Source organism: Ictidomys tridecemlineatus, chromosome 3, assembly GCF_052094955.1.
Source record: "Ictidomys tridecemlineatus isolate mIctTri1 chromosome 3, mIctTri1.hap1, whole genome shotgun sequence".
Classification (NCBI taxonomy): domain Eukaryota; kingdom Metazoa; phylum Chordata; class Mammalia; order Rodentia; family Sciuridae; genus Ictidomys; species Ictidomys tridecemlineatus.
The window spans coordinates 55,492,873-55,514,240 of NC_135479.1; the positions used below are offsets into that span (position 1 = coordinate 55,492,873).

Below are 21,368 nucleotides of genomic sequence, written 5' to 3' on the forward strand. Positions count from 1 at the left end.
ACGGAAAGGCCACAGAATGGGCACTTCCCTAGAATCAAAGGGTCAATGTAGAAGGCGTGCAGAAAAAAAAAACTGAGAGCATTCACATAGTATAGGGCCAACCTGTGAGCTCCTTAACTTATGTCACATAGGACAACCTAAATGCTTCACTGCGTGAGTCAAAGGTAAGGCCCTAGCCTGTAGGGGAGGAGGCAGAAACAAGAATTTGATCACCAGCTTCTGGTCTAAGAGGGAAGGCAGCCTTCTCAAGTCAGAAAGCAGGCCCTGCTGGTCAGAAGAGCACATGGGGCTTGTGTGGATAACAGGTCTGATGTGAAACCAGGGCTGGCCTGCCACAGGATCGTCACATTAACAAGCCCCCTGTGATTCCTACATATAATGAACTGCAGACTGGTGCCACAGCCCAGTCGTCTTAATCTAGGCTGCATGTTAAAATTGCCTGGGTAGTTCTGGAACAGCCTCCACTGCCAAAAGATTGTGATTTAATCGGTGAAGGGTAGGACTTAGGCATTGGTATTTTAAAGACACGGTTAGCATGTTCAGCAAACTTTAGGACCTGGCTAAGGGGGGGGGGGACTATCAAATAAGAAAACCATCATTGAGAACTCTAGAGTGTGGGTTCACATCACAAACCCCAAGACTGGGCCCAATTGGTGCTGACTGGTCATCTGCAGAGACAAGACTTCAGGCTGGGTAGGGCAGAAGGAGGTGGAAGACTCAGCCTTATCTAGGGAAAAGCAGGTGTGTGTAGAGATCTAACAACTGCCCAGGCTTCAATAGTTCTCAAACTTCAATACACATCTGGACCACCTGGAGGGCTTGTTAAGATGCACCTGTTTGAACTCACTCCTCCAGAATTTTTTATTTGTTCTATCTTGGATGGGGGTAGAAATTTGCATAAGAATTTGATTGGGTCCAGGCACGTGCTGTGGATGGTGGCAAGTCACTGATATCTTCTTGGCCTCCATCTCCCAATCGTGGGAAATAACTGGTGTGGATCAAGGTTTGGCAACCTCAGAACTATTAATGTTGTGGACTGAGAATTCCCTGTTGTAAAGTTCTATCCTGTGTGTTGCGGGACGTAGAGGAGCATGCCTGGCCTCTATTGGATGTATGCTGGCAGCATCCTCAGTTCAGTTATGACAGCAAAAATGGCTCCAGACACTGTCACATGGGGGTGGCATATAAAATCTCCCTCCGTTGAGATTGCTGATTTCTACAAAGATTTCCACATTATTTTTTTTAAAAAACACATGGTTAATAAAATAATTTTTGTTATTTTGTAGAAATCATAATAACCAGGATTATTTTCAGAGCAAATCACATTACTCTGAAAATGTATCAGAGTCATGCTCCACATAGCAACGTATCAGCCTATGACAGACAGTATATATGACAAGAGTCTGGTAAGATATCACCTTATGGCATTGCACCCATCTTAGTTTGGATAAGTACGTTCTGTGATGGTCATGCAAACATGAAATCATCTAATGGCATAGTTCTCAAGTTATCCCCCTGTCATTAAGTGACCTGTGACTATATCTGATGAGGTCCTAGTGTATGACTGGCATGGTGCTTTTTTTTGGTAGAAGGGGACTTGGTGAAAAGCAAGTGCTTTGGCACCAGACTGCATGATTTTCGATAAGGGTTTCCCACTTACCAACTGTTGGAGAGCAGCCAGACTTCCTGTTTTTCTCAGTTAACCTCTTATTTTGAATTTTAGATTTATAGAATTTTAAATTTATAGAAAAGTTGCAAAAATGTTACAGATAAAGTCCCTATATATCCCTCCCCCAGCCTCCCGTACAGCTAACATCTTACATAAGCAACATAAGCAACGGATGATTTCTTAACTGCTTTCTGCCTCAGTTTCCTCATCTATAAAATGAGGATCTAAGACCAACCCATCTCATACAGCTGTTGAAAGTTTTGAATGGAATAATTTAGGTAAAATATTCAGAAGCACCTGGTACTCATCAAGTGCTCAAACTATTTTCAGTTATTATTTTTTATCATTCCCTGTGGCTTTAAAATCTGAAAAAAATGGACGAGTCTGTATGGAGAAGCAGACCCCCGTGAGTGCAGAGAATATCTAGCAGCTTTAGCTGTCAGTCTGTGTCTACATGTGTGTGCACTTCCTCCTGGCTGAGATTGCATTGAATCCAGTTTTCCAGCCCACCTGCTTCTCCCCACTGACATCCTGAAGCTTCTGGACTTTGTTTCAAAGTTTGGACTTTATCCATGACTTCTGGACCCTGATCACTATCACATGGGTTTGTCCTGAGGAAAGTCCTGGCAAAAGGTCTCCACCCTACGTGAGCCAAGCTAAAGGAAATGTCTGTGAGCACCAATGCTTCAACATTAACCACATCCTCCAGTCTGTTCAGCATTCTCCCTCCAGGGGCCCCCTACAGAATTTTACACAAAAGCACAGATGCCTCCAATTCAAAAGCGCATCGTAAATTCTTGCTGCGTGTGAGGTTTCTGGGCTTTGGTGTTTGCAGAGAGAATGCTGAGTCAGAACCAACAGCAGAAAGGGTCCTGGGCTCTGGCCTTTAGTCTACACCCAGAGGTAGCAGAGCAATTTGTAAATGCTAATTAAACTCACTTCCCTGCTCCCTAGTGCTCTGTATATTTTATAGATGGGAGGACTGGCCACAAAGGAGGAGACCAACCTTTACCAGCCATACAACTTGCAGAGTGACAAGGACGACATGGGGCTCCCCAGCAGACCTGGGCTGAGCTGTGAGCCCCACACAGATCAGCAGAGCTCAATCTGTTTGGCCAGTGTGCTGGGTGCTAGAGACAGCCTCTGCCAGGATGGCATTGGTATTCTGCAGGGAGAAAAGAAGTTTCACTCTCACACTAATTACTGTGAGCTCAAACGCGTTCAGTCATTAGAGCTTCACTTTGAAATGGGAGAGGAATCCTAATTGCGGAGTTGTCACACATGGTGGCAAATGCTGCCCTTCTAGGTGCAGGGAGGTAGCCTTGCCCATAGATAGCCGATGGTCCAGCTGTTTTACTATTCCTCTCATCTCTCTCTCTCTCTCTCTCTCTCTCTCTCTCTCTCTCTCTCTCTCTCTCACACACACACACACACACACACACACACACACACACACACACACACACTCACCTCTGCAGTCCTATATTCACAGACATAAACTACCCTCATCTGTCCTTCCAGCCTGGAGCTTGCAGACATGCTAGAAGCTCCTTGAAAATCCTCCCACTGGTCCCCATCCCCACATTCTGGTTTTGCTCTCACGAACCTTGAAAGAGACTCGAAATTCTCAGAGACACTCTTGGGTCTGGCTGAACAAGGCTGGCTTGCCAGTGTTGGCCTTTTGACTTCCATTCCTCTGTTGCTGATCATTTTTGCATGTGTCTTTCAAAGCACCGGGTGTGAAACTAAGTGGCTGAATTTCATTTCTGCCTGTCTTCCCGCTACCATAAAAGTGATCTATAACCTATATAGCTCTGACCAGGTCAAGCTTCAGCTTCAATATCCCTCTGGCTCCAGAACTGATTTAAGAAAAAGTTGATTCTCTTTTAGAAAGGCGCTTAGAGCCCTTTGGAATGGGTGCCCCAGCTTACGTATACCATGTGGTTCCTGCCATTCCTCATCACAGACTGGATGCTCCACAAAGGAGCCGCCATCTTCTTTCAGCCTGTGCATCATGCCAGAGACAAAGTCTGGGGGAAAGATAGGGAGGAGTTGTCAAGGCAAGGACCACAACTGCAGTGACAACGGTCACATTAACATCGTCTATGTATGCTTCTATTTTTAAGCATTTTCTGTACACCAAGCTCTTACAGACTTTATTTAATTCTTAGAACAAGCCCAGGAGGTAAGGACTGGCATCTCACCATCACACAGTGGGGGAAGAGCACAGGCCAGCATCTATTTCCCTGGACCCAAATCGGGAGCCCAGTTAGCCTTTCTGTTAACTGTGAGCAAACGTCTCCATCTCTCTGACCTTCTGTTTTAACCTAGAGCAATCAGACTGATGGGAATTAAAATGCTCCCCACCAAGGATTGTAGGGAGTTAACACATAAAAAGAATTCAGGGACTGGGTGTGTAACTCAATTGTAATGTACAAGGCTCTAAATCCAATTCCTAGCACTGGAAAAAAAAAATAGTGCTCAGAACAGCACCTGGCATGTGGCTGGTACTAATATGCTTTACTTATTATACAGAGGAAACTTACATTCAGAAAGAAATACCTGCTTGCTGTTCACTCTCATCCTGTTAGCTACATTGTGATAAATTTGGGTGTGGGCAGCCAAATTTCTTTTCTTCTTTTTTGGGGGGATGGGGGGAGGTGGGGTGGGTAACCAAGGATTGAACTCAAGGACCCTTGGCCACTGAGCCACATCCCCAGCCCTATTTTGTATTTTATTTAGAGACAGGGTCGCACTGAGTTGCTTAGCGCCTTGCCATTGCTGAGGCTGGCTTTGAACTCCTGATCCTCCTGTCTCAGCCTCCCAAGGCATTGGGATTACTGCTCCTGGCAAATTTCTTTTAGATACTACCCAGCACTCATCAGCAAAGGGTCCAGGATGTGTTCATGGTGGCTGTCCTTCAGTGAAATGGACCACAGGGTAGTTGTTGGTGTTGTGTGTGACTGGGGAGTCCCTGAAGCACCTGAAGGCATCGTCCTCTGATTGGCCCACCAGGTAAAAAGCATCCAAGATGCAATTAGAGATAAGAAGCAGCGGTTCAACTTCCTTGGGGAGGAGATTAGCCTGAATCCTTCCGTGGGCATCTTCATCACCATGAACCCAGGCTACGCCGGCCGCACTGAGTTGCCCGAGAACCTCAAGGCTCTCTTCAGGTAAGCAGAAGCTTCGCCCCACGGGAGGGACTATTTTTCCACTGAAAATATATGATGCATATATTAGAGAAAATTTGGAACATTTAGAAAGTCGATTTCTTAAATCTGCTTTTTCTGTAATGCCATCAACAGTAAAATGATTTCTTGCTTAATTGCGTTCAGTTCCTTATGTGTGTCTTTGAATTTTATTACACTTGTAACCTATATTTGTGGCCTGTGTACAGTTTTGTATTGTCTTATTTTTTTTTTCATTTCATAGTCTATCAACAATACTTTCTTCTATTAGATATGTTTAATGAATCTCATTCCGTGACAGCATTTTTTTTTTAATCAAGTACATGGCCCACAATGTAATTAACTGGTCTCTCATGGTTGAATATTAAGACTGTTTCTAACATTTAAAATAAATTCATACATAATGCTGCAGTGTACATTTTTGTATATAAATCTTTTCTTTTTTCTGCATGCCTGATTATTTTGTTTGGCTAACATCCCAGAAGTGGAATTACTGAGTTAACGAGTAAGAACATTTTTAAGGCTCTTGATACACTTTGCCAAATTGCTTTCTAAAAAGCCATAGTACCAAATTACACCCCTAGTAGTGATGCATAGAAACACCTCTTTTATTTCACCCTTGCCACCATGCATATTGCTATGTTTTTAAATCTTCCTTATTTTGATAAGAAAACACAAATGCATCTCCTAGCAGGAGTTGGAGTCTACATTCTTTTTGCAAAAACATGAGGTTGGCCCGACAGAGGGAAAACTGAAGGGTGCTCCCAGCTTTCTGATTTTCTGCTTACTGATTTTAGGAGAGGGAGGTAAACCATAGGGAGCTGTGACACCACTGTCTCATATCTTGGAGTGAGACCCAGGTGAAATCCACACTTTTATAGACTTCTAAAGCTTTGGGAGGCCCTGGGTCCATTAGCCCCCTCACTTTTTAAAATTTCTTTTTGGTAGGTGGACACAATACCTTTATTTTATTTATGTGGCACTGAGGATTGAACCCAGTGCCTCACACATGTAAGACAAGTGCTCTACTGCTGAGCACAGCCCCAACCCCTAGCCTCTCACTTTTAAACCACTCCAGTCATGGCAAATTCCTGTCTCATGAGTAGTTTGGGTGTCTCCTCATTCAGGCAGGTCCCAACTTTGCCCAAGAAGCATTGGAAGGTTAACAACTTGTCTACACTGCCGCAGAATACTGCACTGCATGCTATTTGTTTATGCAAAGTATTTATTAAGGGAGCTTTGTGTTACAAACAATAATACAGGTAGCTTCTCTCCCCAAATGTTTTTTTTTTTTTTTTTTTTGGTACCAAGGATTAAACCCTGGGGTACTCAACCACTGAGCCACATCCCCAGCCCCCCCTTTTTTTTTATATTTTACAGGGTCTCACTGATTTGCTTAGGGCCTCACTAAATTGCTGAGTCTGGCTTTGAACTTGTGATTCTCCTGCCTCAGCCTCCCAAGCCACTGGGATTATAAGAGTGCTCACCACACTTGGCTGTTCTTTTTTTTTTTTTAAGTAAGAATTATTCTTTACATTTTTTTCCCTAAATGTAAATGGAACTGTCTTAGTCCATTCAGGCTACTATAACAAAGTACCTAAACAACAGACATTTATTTTTCTCAGTTCTAGAAGCTGGAAGTCTGAGTTCAGGTTGCCAATGTGATTGAGTTCTAGGGAAGGCCTGCTTCCAAGTCGCAGATGGCCAAGTTCTCCTTGTGTCTGCCCTCTTATTATAAGGGCACTAATCCAGTTTACAGGGGATCCTCCCTCATGACCTGACCGTTACCCAAAGGGCTTTTCTCCCAATGCCCTCGTTAGGGAGGTTCGAATTTCACTACATGCATTTTAGGACACAAACATTCAGACTATAGCAGTATAACACATATATTCATAGAAGAAAATTTGGAAAAAATGAGAAAAAATAGTTTTAAAAACAATAAACACAAACTCTACTTTTTACATTTAATTTTTATAAAGATCCTATGAGGTAGATACTACTAGTTTCTCCCTTGTATGAGGAAAACAGATAAATTCAGCAAGTTGTCCAGGATCGTCAACCTGGTTGCTAGAATTGGCCAGTAGCCTGACCAATAAATAGAAAAACTGAAGCTTGAATCCAGAGTCTCTGCTCCTCCCCAGCCCAGTCTTGTCACCCAGAGATAATCAGCGTCACCGCTCAGCATGTCCCCTCTGCTACCGTATTGGCAGAACATTGCTGAGATCCAACTCTATATTGTTTAGTTTCTTGTCTTCACTGATTAATGTTTTCCCATGACATTTAATAGTTTTCCTTCTATAGCATTCTCTCTCATGGCCACATCACATTCTGTTGTGCAAATGTCTATTCTGACCTTCTGTCCAAGTTACCAAATAAATCTTGAGAATCTAATAAGTATCTGGTAGCTCCTTGGAATTTAAATGCAATGCAAAATATTTCAAGGAAAATTCTGGACTTGAATAAAATGATTTTGAAGTCTTTGCATCAGTGTAGGGAAAACGGGAAAACGCAGTTAAAGAATTGTAGCCATGTGAGGCTCCAATTACTTACCTAATGAACTAATAAAAATAAGTCATTTTTAAAACCAAATGCCTCTAGTGCCAGAGTTTTAAAAATCATGAAAAAAAATGTTTATATAGAGACAAAACTCTCTTTCTGTGTTCTCATACATATACCATGTTGAGTCAATGTGGAGTTAATGGGTACCTACCTTAGACCTCAGCTAGAAATTTACATTTGTTTGCAAATAAATACAGAACAAGCCCTGAGTATCTGGGATTGGGAGCATACATACACCTCAAGGATGAGGACTAAGGAGACTCTTAGCTTCTTGAAGACACCCAGAAAGAATGAATTCCTCAATCTGGGCCCCAGTCTAACCTGGATAACTTGCTTTATGGATCTGTGCATTGTGTAAAGTGCATAAGTCTCAAGATACAAGACCCAACTTATAGCCCAGCACCACCCCATCTGCTAACATTGTCTATCACCTTGAGTAAGACAATATGCTTCCTTTTATCCTTAATTAACTCATCTCTAACTTGGAAATCTTAGATGAAATAATCGCAAAGATTTTTCCATGAGTTTTTTGAGCTCACAGATGCCTCTATGTGTGATCTCAGTCAATGTCTCTTGTCCTACAAACTCTCTTCAACTCTGTGGCTGGAAAAACTGTCTCCACCTCTGTCTCCCTGCCCACAGGCCTTGTGCAATGGTTGTTCCAGACTTTGAGTTGATCTGTGAGATCATGCTGGTGGCAGAAGGATTCATCGAAGCTCGGCTGTTAGCCAGGAAGTTCATTACCCTTTACCAGTTGTGCAAAGAGCTTCTCTCCAAACAGGTAAGACCTCTAGGGAGGCTGATATGAACAAAAGCCCCACCAAGGCCCCGACTCTGGAAAGGCTCTGGGGCCAATGGATTAGAAATTTCTAATGCAGAGAATCACTGTGCCCATAAACATACTACAAGCTCTGAGTGCTTCTGAAATAAAGATAGGTGCTCACTTTTTTTTTTTTTTTAGAAAGAGAGAGGTAGAGAGAGAGAGAGAGAGAGAGAATTTTAATGTTTACTTTTTAGTTACCGGTGGGCACAACATCTTTGTTTGTATGTGGTGCTGAGGATCGAACCCGGGCCGCACGCATGCCAGGCGAGCGCGCTACCGCTTAAGCTACATCCTCAGCCCAGGTGCTCACTTTTTAGATCAACATTTTTTTTAAAAAAAATTCTTCAACCACAGAACTCCATTTTTCACTAGAATACTTAGCAACGCCTCACAGACATAATTGTCCCCCAAGAAGCATTGAAATGGCTAACAAAAATCCTTGGAGGGAATAGTTTCTACCTGAAGGGCCATGAAATGAAAAGGGTGTTGGGAAAAGAGTTAGGTATAGCTAGCCTCCTGCTTCTCACTGCTGTTTGTCTCTCAGAGTAGCCTCTGGCTAAGACAGGCTCCCCTCCCAGGGGAAAAGCACTTTAACAAAATATGTCTAAGCATCTACAAGGTTTATGCCTTGGATGGAGAATTTCTTGGTGGCAAAGGCAGCAATGAAGTTTCCCTGAGCTGTTCCAAGTGAATTTCGCTTCTCTTTGGCGTCTTCTTGCATTGATCACCTTTGCTGTCACGACACAGGCTCTCTCCGCCCCCTGAATTCTGTCCAAGGGGGAGGAAATTCTGTTTTCATCTCATTTCCTGTAGTATTGATTCTCCCTGAAGCCTCATCCCTTGTCTGAGCTGTGCCTGCCTCAGAGCCACAAAATGCCAGACCAGGATCTGGAACTCTGGGATCAGAATTTTCTAAGTCCTGAATCCTCTCCCAGGCATTTGCCTGGACTCCAAAAATGACCTAGGATATGTGTTGTGTATAATTTTGTAACCTGAGCACATGGCGCTCTGCATCCCAGCAACCTGGGTCTCATCTCCATAACTTGCCCACAGGATCACTATGACTGGGGCCTGCGGGCCATCAAGTCTGTACTCGTGGTGGCAGGATCCCTGAAGCGAGGCGACCCCGACCGACCCGAGGACCAAGTCTTGATGCGCTCCTTGCGAGACTTCAACATCCCCAAGATTGTGACAGATGACATGCCTGTGTTCATGGGCTTGATTGGGGACCTCTTCCCTGCCCTGGATGTCCCCCGAAGGAGAAACCTGGACTTCGAAGCCTTGGTCAGGAAGGCGGTAGTGGACCTAAAGCTCCAGGCTGAGGACAACTTTGTGCTCAAGGTACGTGATGCTTGTCCTCTTGAGCTCTGTCTCTTCATTTTGTTCTCAGACCATGAGTTGTCCCTTCATCCTTAATCCAAAGGGTTTCTTTTGATACACGGAGATTATCCAGTTAGAAGTAGTTTAATCCATTTCAGCCATTCTTTTTGGTTGCTAATTTTTTTTTATCAGAGCTTTATAGTTATACACAGTAGTTGGGTTCATCCCGACAAACTCATGCATGCATGGAAATTGATTTCAGTTCACGATCCCACCTTTTCCCCTCTCATTTTTTTCCTCTCTCATTCTCCCTCCCCTCTCCCCTTCTCCTTCCTCAACTCCACACGACTGCCTTTTGCTTGTCTATTAATTTATATTTGATTGGTTCTTTATATGATCCTATCCTTCCCTCCCCCTTTCTATCAGAGAAAAATGAAGAAAACCCTACCAGCTGCATCAAGAGGAAACTGATGGATTTCACAGTAAAGACCTGAAGGAAAAAGCTGGACCTTTAGTACACATAGAACTAGCTTAGTGGCTGTAGGAGCCAGTGTGCATTGAACGCCTCTTTGTCTGCTACGGGGGCTGCAATTGCAGACGAAGGACCTGTAAAGCCATCTCCCCTTCGTAAATTAGTAAAGAAGGCTCCATCTGAACTGGATCCTCAATTGTGATTAATATTATCTCTATCAAAATCAAACATACTCAGCATCCACCCCTGGAATAAAGAAGCACAGGATCTCAGGTTTAAGGGTGCAAAGGATGTACTGACTGTGAGACAGGGTGCAATTGCTGAGGGAATTAACTGTGGTAGCATTTTCACTGGGGGTTAGAACTCAGTTTTTGAGTTTTGAGGACTTTGCATACAAAATTCTCCATATTTTGAATGGCCTATCCCCACCCTGTTTTTCCACAGGTCTGTCTTTTTACAGTGTCATGGTTCAGAAAGTAATGTTTTCAGGGTGAATAAAATGTCGTGGTAGTAGAAATGCCTGCACATGGAGTATAATTAAAGCTTAGAGTGGGAGGAAACAAATGTCACAAAGAAGGGCGGGGGTCCTGAAGTTCAAATAGATGTGGACAGATTGTTTTCCTGTGCAATAAATAACATGTGTAAGAAATACGTGAGCACCGTTTTAGAGTTCGCAGGTGGTTTTATATTCTGTATCACATTTGATCCCTCAACAACCCCCGGAGGCAGAGGATGCAGATGAAACATTTTACTTTTCCAAGGTGCTCCACTAAGATATCTCCTGGGAGGGAAAGTGCTCCCCCTGCAGGAACTATGGCTCAGGGGCAGGTCCCTTCTACTCCACTCCAGAACCTGTTTCTGGTACACAGTAGTTTCACTGGTAGAGATTTAAGCCCCAAATATATATATATATCAATAGAATTAAGGATGAAGTGAAATATCTCCTCCTTACAGCAAGCAGGTGCCTGCTTTCATTTATGGGAAAGAGAGCAGAGCATCACCCGGTCCTCTGCAGCTGTGACCGTTTCTGCCAGTTGGCCCCATCTCCCCACTCCCTATGTAGCTCCTTCCAAGTTCAGAGTGCAGGTTTTTGAAGTAGAAAAGAGGGTAGGATGGCCTTCAAGGTAGAGAGAAAAGGATCAGCAAAGGGGCATATTGCGGGAAATAGATGGTACAGGCATCAGCAGGAAGTCCAGTGTTGCTAAAGGCAATGGTATTAAGGCAATGGGCACCAGAGTAGGGGAGAGCAGGACTCGGGCAATAAGACTCAAAGGACAATATGGGACCAGGTCAAGAGCTTTCTGCTAAAGGGTCTAATCCTAAGAGATAGTCTCACCCCAGAGATGGGTTAAATGCGATGAGGTTCTCAGGATGCCGTGTGCTAAGGATGAGGTCTTAGAATCAGGACAGCCCACATCTTGCTAGACCTTCTGGGATCTGGTCATGGCACGTCCTTCCTCCATATTCTGCATCTTTTTTTCCCCTTTCAGAGCCTTACCCTTTCTCTCTGTGTACTTAACAGCTGGGTGACATCGTGCTTCCTTCTTTCCTTACCCTTCTTTGTAATAGCTGCTCCCTGATTTTCTATTAAAAGGAAAGTAGAGACTCTCCACTTGGAATAGATGATGCCTCTACCCACTTTTTATTTGCACCGTCCGCTTGAATTTGGGGGAAATAATTTCTCAAAGCTGATGTGTGAGGCTCTGGTGGGATCCCAGAATCCTTTAAAAGTAGCACTACATACGACAAATCTTTAGTTTTTAAGAAAGAGGAATAGACTCGTAGAGTACTAGAAACTTGAAAGGGAGCATTACAATACATTTCTGGAAGAGGGTTAGATCCAATGGATAGAAGGGGCTGCAGAACACTTCGAAAGGGCTTTGGGGAAAGAAGGGCCAGGAGGCAGCTATTCTGCCAAGCAGAACCCTGGAGAAACTCTGGGCTTGGAGTTTCAGGAGGGCAGGAATGAGAAAGAGAACCAACATAGCCGGGGTGGGGGAAGCATCATCAAATCTATTTACCCTATAATTTTGCTACTTGGCTTTCCATACTCTTTTCACATTATCTTCTTTCAATTCCCAATTCCCAGGCAACGCAGGCCATCCACAAACAGGCATTTAGCTCAAGGCCAAAAAGAAAGTCTTTAAGAAAATTTAATGAAGTTCTTAGGGGGAAACAGAGGCTACTATGGGGGTATTGGTATCCCAAATTAGAACCCTCCATTCTCTTCTGGAGCCCTCAATAGAAGGCCAGTTCCAGCTCAGGCACCCACAGGTGAAGGGACAAAGATGAAGGCCAAGGTCTGATAACGTCCATAGAGCTTCTCCTCCTACCCTACGCAGAGACCTACATGGAATTGAACGTTTTGAAGGGTTGAATTTTATGGTATGTGAACTATATCTCAAGAAAGTGGCTGAAATGAAAAAAAAAAGGTAGAATTAGGAAGTAATTTTCAATGGATTTATTTTTCATTGGGCATATAGTCCTACATAGAAGTGAAATTCATTATGATCTGCTCCTACCTGCACATGGCACAGTGTGGGTACTTTCATTCATCCCTCCTCTGCCCTCTCACTCTCCTTCCTATACTGCTCTCCCCTCCCTTTCATGAGATTCTTTCCACCACCCACTTTTTCTTTATTTTATTTTTATGTGGTGCTGAGGATTAAACCCAGCGCCCCGTGCATGCCAGGCGGGCGCGTTACCATTTGAGACACATCCACAGCCCACCACCCACTTTTTCTGAATCCCTTATTTCTCTCTAGCTTCTGCAAAGAAGAGAACACACACAACCTTCAATTTTCTGCTTTTGGCTTCTTACACTTCACATAATTTTCTCCAGTTTCATCCATTTACTATTAAAAGACATAATTCCTTCTTTATGGCTGACTAAAACTCCATTGTGTATATGGACCACATTTACCTATCTATCCTGCTCTTTGTTATTTATCCAGAAGAACTAAGACTCACATACTTTAGTAATACATGCACATTCATGATTACAGCAGCACAATTCACAGTAGCCAAGTTATGAAACCAGCCTAGGTGTCCCTCAGTAGAAAATGATTTGTTGTTGTTGTTGCTGCTGTTGTTTGGCATCAGGGAATGAACCCAGGGATGCTTAACCACCAATTCACATCCCCAGCCCTCCTTTTTTTAAAATATTTTTTAGGTGTAGATGGACACAATACTTTATTTTATTTGTTTATTTATATGCGGTGCTGAGGATTGAACCCAGGGCCTCATATGTGCAAGGCAAGCAGCTCTACCACTGATCCACCACCTCAGTCCCTCCCCAGCCCTTCTTATGTTTTAATTTGAGATTGAATCTTGCTAAGTTGATTAGGGCCTCTCTAAATGACTGAAGCTGGCTTCGAACTCGTGATACTCCTGCCTCAGCCTCCTGAGCTACTCCGATTACAAGCATGCCTCACAACGCCTGAAAGAAAGTGATTTTAAGTCTTCCTAGTATCAGGGTATGATGCCATTGTTCAGTTGATTGTATGTGAGGAGAAAAAAAAAAAAGGAGAAACCTGGGTACTTTAGTCAGCGTTTTCACTGTCATGGCTAAAAATCTGACAGAACAATTTTAGAAAAGAAAAAATTTATTGAAGGGCTCATGGTTTCAGAAGTCTCAGTGCATAGACAGCTGGCTGAATTCCTCAGGGCTCAAGGTGAGTCAGAACATCATGGCAGAGAGTATGGCAGAGGGAAGCAGCTCACATGATGCTCAGGAAGCAGAGAGAGAGACTCTACTCACCAGATGCAAAATATATACCCCAAAGGCACACATCCCAACTCCTACCTCCTCCAGCCACACCCTATCTGCCTTCAGTTACCACTCAGTCAATCCTGTCAGGGGATTGATTGACTGATTAGGTTCAGGCTCTCACAACCCAATCATTTCTCCTCTAAGCCTTCTTGCATTATCTCACACATGAGCTTTTGGGGGACATCTCTTATCCAAACCGTAGCACCTGGGAGTATAACATAGTCTCTACTCAGCAGCAAGAAACTCCACAACCACTACTCTCCCTGTCCTCCTCCTGTTTTTCTTTCTCCTCCTCCTCTTCTCTTCCTCATCTCCATTTTCCTCTTCTTCCTCTTCTTCTTTGCTTTTTAAAAACCTAATGACCTCAAGTCAACATCCTATATAAAACCCTCCAAATATTTTCGATCATACTCAGAATAAAACACCAACTACAAATCCTTGCATGTCTGACCCTGCTTAATCTCATCTTCTACCATCCTCCCATTTTTTCCGCTTCCCTCCAAGCTTACTACTCTCACTCTACCTGGACGGATTCCTCCCTGCTGGTCCTTACATGGTGACTCTTTGTCATTCATAACTTTAGCATCACTCCCTTGAATATTTTCCTTCCTCATTATTTTCTGGGGTGATTCTGCATCAAGTCCGCTAGCTCGCTAGCTGGTACTTACATTTTATTTTGAGACAAGTTCTCTCTCTCGCTAAGTTGTTTAGGGCCTCACTAAGTTGCTGAGGCTGACTTTGAACTCACAATTCTCCTGCCTCAGCCTCCTGAGCTGCTGGGATTACAGGCGTGCACCACAATGCCTGGCATCCTAGGAAGAGTAATGCCTTGAGATAGAGACAAAAAAAAAAAAAAAAAAAAAACCTTAAAACAAACCCACAAAACACTGATGTTCTGGGAAACAAAAAAATGCAAATTAACACCTCAGTCAATTCTCCTGCCACAAGTAAAATTGGCCATCTTGCCTCAAAATAGCCGTTTATCTACTGCCTTCATGTTGAACCGGTTACTGCCACTCTAGTCTTATTTTCCTGGCTATAAAACTCTAAAATTCTTTTTAACATCAGTATTATTTAAATTATTAAAGCATGAGTCAACATTTACCATTTTAAAATATAAAATAAATAAATTAAATGCATGGCAGAAAGTTTCCATTTTCTCATCATCCTGTGAATATTTGGGTACATTTTCTACTCCTCTCCTGAGAAAGTTTTATTGTGCAAAATATGAAGAAACCTGATCTACTAAAACATTCAAATATATTTTGACTCATGATACACAAGACCACTCATGATATAAAAATCTAGACTTTTCCAATCATCTTTTTTTTTTTTTTGAGGGAGGAGGTATTGGGGATTAAACTCAGGGGCACTCAGCCACTGAGCCACATCCCCAGCCCTATTTTGTATTTTATTTAGCAGGGTCTCACTGAGTTGCTTAGTGCCTCACTTTTGCTGAGGCTGGCTTTGAACTCACAATCCTCCCGTCTCAGCCTCCCCAGCTGCTGGGATTTCAGGTGTGCACCACTGTGCCCAGCCTCATCCTTCATATTTCAACCAATATTTGTTCAGTCCTTGGTATGTGCCAGATTCTCTGTTAAGACACTAAAAGGAGAGAGAGGAAGCCCAGCCTTGTGTACCTTCAGTGAACTGATCAGCAAGTGCTGAGTCAGAAGAAATTACTGTGATATCATCAAGTGCTAGGATGCAGGCTGTGGGTCCAGTACACCTACCCCACATGGAAGGCTTCCCACAGGGATTGGCCAGAGGCTGGCAGGAAAAAGGGAAACTTCCAAACAGGAGGCAGAGTACGTTCAAAGGCACAGGGAAGAAAATCATCAATTGAAGAGCTCCAAGTAGTTGTTAGATAGAAAGTGCAGGTTGGAGGATGAGAGATGAGAGTGGAGGCTGACCTGGGTCAGATTGCAAAAGGGCCTTGTAAACCAGTCTCAGGATTTAGGTCTTTTTCACCAGAGGTATGAAGAACCTTTGAAGGGCAGAGGGACAATAGTGACCTGGTTCTAGTAAGTATACTTCTATGACACTGTGAAAAGCTGCACCTGGAGGCCAGGCAGACCAAGAGTCACCTTCAATGCCACTACTCTCCTCCATCCCACTAACCCATCCAACCAACCACCTCAGGCTCTGTCACATTGCAAGACTTCGATGATCTGTTAGGATTAGGGTTAGGGTTACCTCTACTTGAAATATCCCTCCTGGGCATCTTCTAGATAAACTCCTACTCATCCTGGGCCTCCAGCTCAAATGCACCCTCCTTTGTTCCCATTATTTTCAAAATCAATTGTTCCATTCCCATAGCACCATATAAACACCTCTATTAGCTGGGAGCAGCAGCACATGTCTATAATCCCAAAGACTTGGGAGGATGAGGGAAGAGGATCTCAAATTGGAGGCCAGCCTCAGCAACTTAGCCAGACCCTGTCTCAAAATAAATATATAACAAAGGGCTGCAGATGCATCTCAACATCCCTGAGTTCAATCCCTAGTACCAAAATAAATAAATAATCACCTTACATCATAATAATTTGTCAACATGATTTTCCTTTTTTAGTTTTTTATTGGTACATAACACAGGACACTGGGATTCTTTATTATATATTTGTACATATTCATACGCTCATAATACTGGGGAACAGAATTGTCAACCTGACTTTCTTCTCCATCAGACTATGGGATCGCAAATCAATCTCCCTCTTCTGGAACACCGTCTAGCACTCCATTGGTGACTAATAATTAAATGACCACATGAGGAACACATAAATAAATAAATTGTGTTGCCCTTATATCCCAAACTCATTCCAAATACATTTTGGGGGTAAATAACGCTTCCTCTTTTGACTGCAGTTCCCACCTCAGACTGGCTCACAGAAGAGCCGTGGGCATGTAGTTGAGTGACAAGTTGGTCCCTCAGGTCCATCTTCCTGTCCCCACAGGTGGTCCAGCTGGAGGAGCTGCTGGCAGTGAGGCACTCCGTGTTTGTGGTGGGTGCGGCTGGTACCGGCAAGTCACAGGTGCTGAGGTCCTTGCACAAGACCTATCAGATCATGAAACATCGCCCTGTCTGGACCGACCTCAACCCCAAAGCAGTCACAAATGATGAACTCTTTGGCATCATCAATCCGGCCACGAGAGAATGGAAGGATGGTAAGAGTGGGTCTCCCGGGGAGAGAGCTCCTGCTATCCTGCCGTCCTTTGGACAGGCTTCAATATCCTGGGGCGAACTGCAGCCGAGAGGGCTTTGAATGATGAGCTTGGGACCACAGGAGATGTGAACACCATTGAAAAGGCGGAGTTTGGGCTGGATGGGAACCCCAGCTTTTCAGATGTTTTCCCTCCTTGGAGACCTCTTTCAGTGACCTTTTGGAAAGGTCTCCTAAATAAAATAAAGCAGGGCAGGTTTTCAATGGTATTTGAAGATTCTGGAGCCCACAGCAGTATGGATCCCTACACTGCCTGGTGAGTGGGTTTAAGGCCTGGCGAGGTAGGGAAGCCCACGGTTCACTTCTAAAGAAGGGGTGCAGCTGGCATGCCCCCAGGCACACCTGTCCCCCATCAGCAGGGTCCCATCCGTGATGGGGAGGCTGCATGCCAGGGAACACTGCCCTCACCAGGTCCCTGGTGTTGATGCTCAGATGTCCTTTCAACCTCCAGAGGGTTCCTATTCCCTTCCATGGTGACTAAAAGGACCCCGGACCCTTGTTGACTCTGTGCTTCTAGAATGAGGAAATCCAGCTCCCGCCTGCTGTTTCAATGTTTGCCTCCATCAGAGCCAAACTATCTGGATGTCTTTCATTTAGGAGCGTCCATCAAAAGCCTGGAGCAGGGAAACTGTAATGAGCAGCATCTCTAATTTTTATTTCACTGACTGTTAGTGAGGCCTAGCATCTTTTCATTCTCATTGGTCTTCTTGTGTTTCATTTCTCCCTATTATTTTGAATCAGTGGGTAAGAATTCTTCATATATCAAAGATATTAACTCTCCATCTGTTATTCACACTGCGAATGCCCCCCTCCCCATGGATCATTTGCTCCGTAGACTTTTTATGGCATATTGAGCCATACATTTTTTTTAAAAAAAAAAAAAAGGAAAATTATGTCTGTCTAGTCATTTTAGCATCTGGGATTCCTATTTAGTTTATAACTCCTTCTAATTTTCAGCTACAGATGTAGTATCATAAATTTGGTCAATAAGGATTTTTTATATTAACATTTTTTTTAATCCATCTGGAATTTATTTGGGGGCTTAGTATGAGGTAGAATAGAAAATGAACTTTATTTTCTTCCAGATGGGTAATTGATTGTGCCAGTATCAGTATCGTTGATTAAATGAACCATCCTTTCCCTCTGAATTTAAACGCCAGCTTGTCATTTATTAAATTCTAGGTGCTGAGTTCTGATTCTGGGCTTTCTGTTGTGTTCCACTCCCCTACTTATCTAATCCTGTACTAATGTCAGTCTATTTTAGTAACAATCATTTGATAGCATATTTTAATACCTGATAAGGTTAGTTCTTCAATAGTCTTATAATTTTGTTGGATAGTCTTAGGCACTTCCTTTTCCATATTATATTTAAGTTCAGTAATATAATTCCACATTTTAAATTCTGTTGTGATTATGATTAAAATTTTTATTAAATGTATTCATTGAAGTTGGTGAAATTAACAAAGATATAATAATCATAAATCTGTAGTCACTGAATAAGATGTCTGTAAAGTAAATGGCATATAGGCTTGTAAAGTTTTTAAGAAAAACTTGATAAAAATAAAATGTGGTGGGTTATTTTAATATATTCTTTTCAAAATTAGAAAATTCCAGGAGACAGAAAAATAAGTATATATAGAAAGGAATTTGTAAATACATCATCAAGCTCAATATAACACATAGTCACAGAACTCTGCATCCTATAAATAGAAAATATTTTTTCTTAGTTGGTTCATGGAACATTTCCAAAAATTAAAAATTTTGCTGGCTTCAGAGGAAGCTATATTTAATTAAAAAGCATCAATTTATAGGCCACATTCTCTGATATTGCAACAGGATTAAAAACAACTAACAAGAAAATTATCCAGACTAATTTTACTACTTCCAAATCAAGAAATGTTCTCTACCTCTGGATCCAAAACAAAATTAAATTCCCAAGCCTCTCAGAATTAATAAAAAGAATACTTTATATGAAATCCATGGAATACCTCTAAACCCTATAAGGAAAAATTTTATCATGGAAGGTAGGCTAGAAATAAAGGAAGTTAGCATCTATATTAAGCAATTGCTCAAACTAAACTTGAAGAAAATGAGTGAAAGAAAATTAAGAAAGATAAAATCTGAAATTAGTCTGAACAGATGCAAAACAAATCATAGAGAAGATAAATATGAACATTTTTACATAAAGAACAATACGTTCATTGTGTACATAATTAATGGGGAAATGGTAAATACTTATATATGATTAGGAATTAGAAAGGATATATAATAGTAAATATAAACAAGATTAGCGTATTTAAGTAGATGACACATATTTGAAAAACTAGAAGAAATATAAGATCACCTAGCAAAATATAAATTAACAACATGTATTCAACAACAAGTAGAAAAGTTGAGTAACCTAATTTAAACAAAATATACAAAAAGTAAAAGAACGAAAACAAGTAATTTCAAAAATCATAAAAAGGATAGCTCTGAATTAGTTCATTTTATGGAGCCCAAATAATCTTTTTTATATATACATATACTTTTTTAAAGAGAGAGAATTTATATATATATATATATATATATATATATATATATATATATATTAGTTTTCAGTGGACACAACATCTTTATTTTATTTGTATGTGGTGCTGAGGATTGAACCCAGCACCCCACACATGCCAGGCGAAAGCACTACTGCTTGAGCCACATCCCCAGCCCCCGAATAATCTTTAAATCAACTTGCATGTGGAACAACAAAAACATAATAATAAAAGTTGAGTTTTACTCATTGATATAGATTAATATAGATGCAAACATTCTAAATAAAATATCAGTAAATAGAATCCAACAGAATCTCAAAAGAATAATACAGCTGTAATTGTGTATCAATTTACAAAATCAATAAATAGAAGGGAGACTAATTGCCTACAGGAAGGGGCTAAGGAGAAAGAAGAGAAGAGAAAAATGCATAGTACTAGGGATTGAAATGGAGAAAACTATGTTATATGCATTTATGGATAGGTCAAAATGAACCCCACTGTTATGGATAATTGTAATGCACTAAAATTTTTTAAAAATTAAAAAAAGGAAAAAATATCATTTTATATTTCATGAGTCAAATAGGTACGAATAAAATATCCAAGAACCAGAGAAACTTTGCACTTATTAATTCTATGTGTTCTTTCCTATGGCAGAATTAGAATAAAAATTAACTACTATTAAAAAAAAGAATGACACAATTTAACAATGTAGAATCTATTCCAGGAATATAAGGATAGATCAATTATTTTTTTTAAGCATTAGCAAAATGCATTGACATGTTAAAGGAGAAAATTATTTGATGAACCGATAGATACTGAAAACCCAAAGCCATTACTGAAAGTTCTAAACAAAATAGGAATAGAAAGATATCCCTTAAATGTGGTACCTAAAGTGAAGAGGAAAATGAAATCACTCTGAATAATGATACACTAAAGTCATCCATTAAAATCAGAAACAAGTTATTGAGGCCTATTATCATCATTATTATTCAGCATTGTCTGCTGATATTCTAGAAAATGCAGTAAGACAAGAAAAGGGAATATAAAACATTACTGAAAAAAAGTCACTAGATTTAATAAGAAAATTTATTAATGTTAACCAAACATAAAATAAATATGCAAACTTTCATAGCTTATCTCTATACTCTATACAAGCAATATCCACCTAAGCATGGAAATATAGGGGGAGAAAATCCCATTCACAATCAAAAAGATGATATATTTAGGAATATCCTTAACTAAAGAGGTATACTTAAAAAGTGATAAAATTTCTGGGCATTGTGGCAGGCACCTGTAATCCCAGTGACTAGGAGACTGAGGTAGGAGGATTATAAATTCAAAGCCAGCCTCAGCAATTTAGCAAGACTGTGTCTCAAAATATTTTAAAAATGGGCTGTGTATGTGGTTCTGTGGTTAAGTGCCCCAGGTTCTCCTCTCTCTCTCTCTCTCTCTCTCTCTCTCTCTCTCTCTCTCTCTCTCTCTCTCTCTCTCTCTCTTTCTCTCTCTCTCTCTCTCTCTCTCTCTCTCTCTCTATATATATATATATATATATATATATATAAAGCTATAAAATTTTATGGTGGACATAAATGAAGAAAAAAAGGCAAACTGTATTATTGAGTGGGAAAGTTTAATATCATAAAATCAATTCAATCTAAGTTAGTGTTTAAATTTCATGTAATGACAATATGAATCAGGGGAGAAGCCCAAGTCCTGTCTTGGGCAAGATTTACCAGGGCTGCAATTATGAAGGGTGAAAATTTCACCTAACCAAGTTAAATGTCATTCTGTCATGTTACAGTCACTTGCTGAAATG

The 21,368-nt window shown here is 41.4% G+C and overlaps 1 protein-coding gene across 3 annotated transcripts in view; it reads left to right on the forward strand.

The window, feature by feature from the left end:
- The window catches only part of Dnah9 (dynein axonemal heavy chain 9), a 331,866-nt gene that overhangs the window by 125,856 nt on the left and 184,642 nt on the right, over positions 1-21,368 (forward strand). For 2 of the 3 annotated variants that reach the window (XM_040269453.2, XM_005332884.4), the window contains exons 29-32: positions 4,685-4,842; positions 8,059-8,197; positions 9,293-9,580; positions 16,758-16,968. In XM_040269453.2, coding sequence (XP_040125387.2) covers positions 4,685-4,842; positions 8,059-8,197; positions 9,293-9,580; positions 16,758-16,968 — 796 coding nt within the window. Of the gene's footprint in view, positions 1-4,684; positions 4,843-8,058; positions 8,198-9,292; positions 9,581-16,757; positions 16,969-21,368 lie in introns of those variants that run through there. The other variant, XM_040269458.2, reaches the window with a different exon arrangement.